At 38.6% G+C, this 7,367-nt stretch overlaps 1 protein-coding gene across 1 annotated transcript in view; it reads right to left on the bottom strand.

The window, feature by feature from the left end:
* MELLADRAFT_110288 (uncharacterized protein) overlaps positions 1-740 on the bottom strand; it is a gene marked incomplete at both ends in the record, with an annotated part of 2,322 nt that extends 1,582 nt beyond the window's left edge. Inside the window, 2 exons of the mRNA XM_007414384.1 lie at positions 18-196; positions 326-740. Of these exons, the coding sequence (XP_007414446.1) occupies positions 18-196; positions 326-740 (594 nt within the window). The remainder of the gene's footprint in view (positions 1-17; positions 197-325) is intronic.
* Between the last annotated feature and the right edge of the window lie 6,627 nt (positions 741-7,367).

Below are 7,367 nucleotides of genomic sequence, written 5' to 3'. Positions count from 1 at the left end.
GTCATCATCATCCATACCTTTGGCGACGTCTTCTGCCCTTCTAGTTTTCCCATTGCTTCATCCTCTAACCGTTGGGTCCTCTCCACAGGTGTTTCAGTCCATAAAGAACCAGTACCACCCTGTCTTTCAACTGTACCTGAATGCGGTTTAGAAGTTTGCTTGAACCCTCGAGATTTGATTTTTGTGGGATCGATGGCTAAAAGTTGATGAAATATCCTCGAGATTCCATGGGCGCCAAAAAAATCAGACAGAGTATCAATTTGAAGTCACTTCTCTTGAGCTTTCAATGGCACGTAAACATGATTCATGATAATGATGAACTGACAAGCAGGGAGGTCTAACTCCTTAGGTGGTACAAGCATCCATTCTTCACGTTTCAAAACCTTGCTTTCCCTTTCTATCCGATCCTTTTCAGCTTGTCTTTCTTCGCGTTCTCGAAGTGCACGAACTCCTTCTGTTTCGTCATTATGTTGTATAAGATATGATGGTAATGGCATAGGACCTGTGACCCCGTCATCTTCCTCGCTATCTTCATCATGCTTGGTATTTTGAGAAGACCTATCAAATCCCGGTGGTAGACTGGGTCCAATCGGTCCAATCGGTTTATCTAAAGCCTTAAATTCGGGTGGAAGTTCGGGCATAAAGTCATCGTCTGAGTCTGATTGGTCGTTATTAGGTTTATTGTTCGACGAAGTCATTTGGTGAGATGGAATAGATGGACCGGCGACAGGATTTGACATGATATATAGTGGTTGAGGTCAACTGGCGACAATTTGATTGTTAATCACTTTGAAGCTGTTCAACTAAAGTCTGGAAGTTGCACGGCGAAGGAAAGTGGTGAGCGGATTCTGGAAGGCTTACAACCACTTGGTCGCTGACGGGTTCTCAAGTCTCAACTACTTATGGACCGGATCGAGGCCGGTATGTATGCGGTCCTCGGTACCCCTGCCGTATGTAGCCACTGCATTTCCTCATCTCATTGTTTTTTGCCTTCCACACGAAAATCATTTTGAAATACATCTCCTTCTAGTCGACATATATAGGCTCTAATCTGCTGAATATCAAGATATAATTCACCAGAGTACCATCCATCGCTACGAGATGAACTTTTCAAAAGTTGATTCAGCTCTCTTTGAAGACAGCTCAGAGAGTGAATGAAGAGTTGAAATTGTGCAAGTTGATGCTTAGGGCCTCTTAGTCTGATCTCCTCTGATAGCAATCTAATTCATACTCGAGCTCGTATCATTACTTCCTCGTCCAAGTGATGGTCAAATAACAAACAAGACTCGACGGAATCATGATTTCAAAATTCTTGTCAAAGATTTGACTTCAGCACCAACACACCTTCCTACCTTCTCAGGCAAACCTCGAGTGGATATATAAAAATTCACACTTAAATAAGCCAATTGCATGAGACCATACCTAGTCCTCTTTGATGTACATCGTGCAAAATACCTCTGGAACAAAAACTACATACACAGAAGTCAAATTACGGCTCTGTAATATACCATCCATTGTGAAACGTTATGGGGATCCATGGGCACAGACAGCATGGCCAGTGGTTAAGGCGACAGTTTTGAATGCCCAACAAGGTTGGAAAACATCAGCTGTTTCACTATGTGAGCGTGAGTTCAAACCTCACTGCTGTCGTTCTTTTGCAGGTTCACACTCTCGCAAATCAACAGAGCTTGTCACCAAGCTTCTGAATCTTTTGTTGCTCAAAATTTTGGTGAGAACGAATGACTTCGAGGGACGTGCTTGAAAGGCGTTGTTGTGGTTAGTTATATTATTTTTAGTAGCTGAAATTAAATTCAATGATGAGTTTGTTTTCCAGATGTGTTATTGTTGAGTAGCGATAGAAAATATGAGTCCGGCGAAAAGCATTCCTTGGGGTGTTTTATAGGAGAGTAAAACGACATTTGGATTTCTCTTGTGTGGACATTGATGCAGAATTGTTTAGTTGAAGAAATAAAGTCTATCACCATTTTTATAAGGGGTTATCGAGTCATACAAAAGTGATTGGTGATAGTCTGTGTAATTCTTCAAGACATCAAGCCTGGCTCGCAGCGCTGCCAGGCTCGAATCCAGCTGCGTAACGATTTTTGGGAGGCCAAAACTCAAGTAGCTTTAGTGTCACCGTGGCCAAGTTTTTGGGCAAAAAAGTAGCTCAAAACGCTGCTCAATATCGCAGCGTTTCTGTCAGCCTAAGGTTACTAATAGGCGTGAGCTGATAAGCAACTTACTAAATGTAGACCTCGTTAGAGATAATCTTCAAAGATTTTCTTCGAGGTTTGGTTTTCGATTCTTAGTAAAGAGAAATATCCACAGTTGTTTTCTGTGGTTGCCTTTGGTGCGGGATGTTTACCGCTGCCAGTCACTGATCGAGGTGCTGTACTCTCGAACGTCTTCTAAAGTGAAAGCTTAAAACGAAGTTTTCAGCAATCTGTACTTTAGGCCACACTTCAGTGTTGGTTGATCGTCGGTAAATCAAAAGGTAGTTTTGCAGAAGACTTTAGTCGAATTGGCTTACTGAAGCCAGACGATCTTTAACGCTTGCGACTTAAAATAGAAAAGGAGGAAACGGATAACTTGCTGAGAAGGGTATTTAGAGCGAGAATTCTAATCAATAAGGATTCAACGCAGAAAGGATACAAATCTAAGCGAGTTGAGTTTTTAAGAAAAAAGGGTTGATTCGAAAAAGGTTTTTAGAATAGTGAAAATGCTTTTAGGAAGTTAATTGTTGGTTGTGTAAAAAGATGTTATTCGTAAAGGATCATTCTCTTTTACTCTTAGAGGATACGATGTCTTTATATAACAAAGGTAAAAACTTGCCTAGTGATGTCATTATAACCCTGCCTTGTTATCATGAATTCGTGATAAGCTAATCAGGTTCTATTGCTGGTTTGTAACGAAGCAGCCCTTTCTAGTTTCTCTTACTTGGTCAGGTTGTTTTGGTTACTGAACCCTGAGTAGAGTGTTTCTAATATATAATAATTGAATTAGTACCAAAGTAGTTTTTGGTACGGGTTCTAGTTATTTTTTGAAGTGACTATCAGGGTTCGATGAAAAGAAAGGACTTCCTGGCCAGGGTAATGTTATCTGGATCCTTGGCAAGAGATGGAATCATTGTCGTCGTCTAGACGAGTTTATTATTGTTTTACACTCTTGAAACTGAGTGATAGAGTTGTAATTAAATTTTTATTAGTTTTTTGTTTTTAGGTGCTTAGGTTTTTTTGTGCATACCTTGGAGGTTTTGCTCCGCAAAAGCCTCTCAGGTTGACAGTTTCACAGCGCTGCGAGCGAAAAAAAAACGTTTTTTTAAAATTTCTCAACCAGGTGAAAAAGAACAAACATATATGTGGTAAACACCATAATGAAAGATTAAAAAGTATGTAAGCTCTAAACGAGTGTAAAGAAAAAGTGATAGAGAGAAAAAAAAACAAAAAAGGAAAAGACAATTAGAAACTATTTATGATAAGACTGGCGAGTTTTCTTCTGAACCATCTTCTTTGCATACTCAATAAATTCCCAACTCCAGCAAAATCACCCTTCAAAGGGACATTTTCCAAGATCCACAATTGGCTGCTGACAGTCATCTGGATCATGCAAGGAACAAGGCCACCTCTTGCTGCTGTACAAACCTGACCAGCAATAGAAAAAGATCGTTTGGGTGCAGCCGAAGCTGCAGGCGTGGCGAGGTAATCTCAAGCCAATACCGATAAGACCGGATATTTACCAGCATTTGCCTGGAAACACATAAATCATCAGTAATAGAAAGTAATGATCTAGGATATGAAGACTTACCTCCCACCAATCCAACACATATTGTGGATTTTTCACATCACAAGTGACCATTGGATCAACACCTTGAAGGTATCGCTCATGTTTGTTCAGTTCGCTTGAGGCCACGGCATTGTTGTAAAAGTGTAACAATTGACCTCCAATTTCATCATCAGCAGGGGATTCGGATTGCGGAGAGGTGGTGACTGGCTGGTTTTGGAGATCAAGTTCATCACGCTTCTTGTTATAAACCAATGTGAGTAACTCTTTGGCCCAATTGTTTCCAACGCCGCCCATTCCAAACACATGAGAGAAAAACTTAACCCTTAGACCGGGGTGGAAGACAGCTGCTAAAACTAAAGTTTCGCATTCGAGTGCCTTGTTCAGATAGCTGATGATCTTATTGATCATGATATCAACCATTGGGTAAAGTGGATCTTTTGCGTGCATCTTCTTTAGACGTTCCTCCATGGAGGTCTTGAGTTGAAAATACTTTACTAAAACCATACAGCCAGTAGGTTTGTTTGCTTCCATGTCTCGAGTTAAGTACTTGTACGGCTGGAAGTCAAAAAGATGAACAAAATAGAATTGAACAAGATGAAGGTAGTAAGAAAAACTATTGAACCATGATTGAGAAAAAGCAAGAGATACGTACTGTGAGTACATCTAAAAGGTCTCTCATCGCTTGCCAATCGGCCACGGAGAATACTACGCCCTCAAAATACCCATGGGCCTTACCATCCTTCTTTGGCCGACGTTTCTTGGTGGTTACCTCAGCCAGATCCTCCCTCATGACTCCATCAATGACCTGAAATGGGAAATGGGGAAGATTGGTTAGTAATAGTATTATACTTAGAAACAAATTAAAATGACAAGTAAAGTGAACAGATGACTTACAGCGCAAGCAGCCCACATCCTTTCCAAGCGCTCAGCCCTTATACCCCATTGAATACCATGGCCAGATAAAAGTGCCTTGAGCTTCGGTAATTTGTCTTGCTGACATTGAAGGTTGGCTCTTATTCGGCGTCAATCAAAATCCGCCCGGTGACCACTTGAGCAAGTGAGTTTTTTATTGACCATGTCTATCTGAGTAAAATGAACAGAAGATTAGTTATTTACACACCAGACTAAGTAAATGGAGTCGATGAGATAGCACTTACATCATTAGTAAGTTGCTTCATATAAGTATCACCAAGGAGATAAGCCTTCTTGCGGTTTTGGTAGACTTGAGGTTCGTCTTGTTGTTCCACGTCTTCAAAGTCAGAGCCTTGATCTCGTTCGGAGCCGGACCTTGATTGATCCGAATCACTGCTGGGATTACTAATTACGTCATCGTCACCACTGTCATCCTGGAAGACATCATCAGACTCCTCCACAAATTCCTCCACTTCTTCATCAATGATAGCCATCACACCAATTGGGGGAAATTGGTGTAGTACTTATAGCACAACAAGGGCTATACAGTGCTTTGAAAGAGGATAATCTGAAGATATAATAGATCTAAAGAAGGTGTCTGAGACTGCTCTTTCTGAGAATCTTTAACAAACTGGACTTTGTTGTTAAAGTCTCCTGATAACAGAGAAATATAACCAGGTCTTTGATAATAAGAGAAAAGTATCTTGATAAAAAGCACCAGAGAAATAAGCTCAACACATTTAAAGTGTTATTCCAGTCAAGTCAAAATGTTGAAAAATAAGCTCAATATCTTTTTGATATTATTCCAGAATGACAGTGTCATATAAAGCACATAAAACAAATTTCTCTTCTGATGAAGGGCTGATTTGAGTGACCTAGTACTGCTCTAATAAGTTTATAATAATAAAAATGATTAATGCTATGTAAGAGATGAAGAAGAAAGGAAACATAATTTCGCACAAAAGACACAAGTTTATAAACACATCAATAAAAATTGTTAAAGTGGTAAACAGCTCTTAAAAAATCCTCTTTACCATCTAAAAAAACCAAAAGATGACTAAAATGTTGGTAAACAGCTATGATCTAATGATTCAACCACTCTCTGCATTCCTAAATTTCGCCATCAGTACCTCATCAACCCATTATGATCATTATTATGATGTAATGTGATCTTCTATTCATCATCTGATGAGATTTATTACTAATTTGACCAGTAAAACATGACTAATCTCTATTCTTATGATCAAATGCTGTGTATATGCTGTGTATATGCTGTGTTCTGAATGTTCTAGAATGAATATTAATTTGATCTTATGATGATTCAGCATTTCAATGATGTAATTGCTAGTTATTAATGATTTGTGATCTTGTTGATGTGTAATCAAATCCTTTGATTCCTTATAAATTTTGCCATAAACCTCTGTTACTAATGATTTAAAGATTGTACATTATGAATTTGATGATTCTGCGTCGAATGAACTATTACTCATCATGTTCTGACGTCATTTGACACATGTAATCAGCTGAAAACCTTCATTTTCGACGATTTTCACCTATTTTCTTCACTTTTCACACCTTTTACTAAGCCTTTCTTTCCTTCTGTAACATTAAACAGTAATCTCCAACCGTGAAAATCCCTAAAAACACCCTTTGCAACCTTATTCATTACTAATACCACTGCTACATATGTAAAACTACCTGTAAACCCTTGTTTACCAATTTCGACTTTTTTCCATTTCCTCAATAACTTCTATCTTATCTTATAAACCATCATGATTAAAGTTGTTACTGAATAACATAATGCTCCTCTTTCGTATTCTAACCCTACTAAACCCATAAACCTAATATTACTACCCTAAAAACCATTTCCAACCTGTGTACCTCTATTTTCGAGTTTTTCTTATGTTTTTTTCTTTCTTTCTTTTTGTAATCTGTTTGTTAATAGTTTATACTGATCTTGATAAGTTTGTTTAAATGATAAAATGATGTAAATATTAAACTATATGTAATATAATTGATGTAATTCAAAATTCGATTTTTTTTGATTTTTTGATTGGTCTCATATTTTGATTACCACATCGGCCTAAAGTGTTGTGTCAAACTCGTCGTGGCTTCATCCCAAGGGCATCAATACCCGCCTTGACAATAAGCCCCATCTTGTGGCAGAAACATCGTATTGACATCGGTTCCGGTTCCCATTCAAGATTATGCCCAGAGTTCAAACCCTCTTCCTTAAGCTGCCGATGCAACTCTCGTCCCATAGTGAAGTTGTTACTTCCAGAATCAGATACACTAGCAAGCATGTAAGAAAATCACAGTTAATGTCAGCATCGGAAAGCCAAGAAAAGTAAAAAGAATGAAATAAAGGAAAATTGAAAGAGCAGACTCATCTTTTGATAAAGATCATTCTTCTTTAGAATGGCCACCATTGGCTCAGCAAGTAAATGACCTTGGTGATGCCATGCCACAACCTTCAAACTAAGATGCCAAACAACATACAACCAGTCGTCCTTGATGTAGGAGTTTGAAGCTCCAATAAAAGCATGTAAGTTTCCTTTAACCGTCCAGACGTCTTGAATCAAACAAAATTTGCTATTTAATTCCTTTGAACATTCTAAAATACAAAGTGTCAGTCAAGGAGAAATTACAAGGACAGCGTAAAAGCAGAGATT

Source organism: Melampsora larici-populina (genome assembly GCF_000204055.1).
Source record: "Melampsora larici-populina 98AG31 unplaced genomic scaffold MELLAscaffold_43, whole genome shotgun sequence".
Classification (NCBI taxonomy): Eukaryota; Fungi; Basidiomycota; class Pucciniomycetes; order Pucciniales; family Melampsoraceae; genus Melampsora; species Melampsora laricis-populina.
Note: the sequence above shows the minus strand (reverse complement) of the source record. Positions and strands in the feature narration are given on the sequence as shown.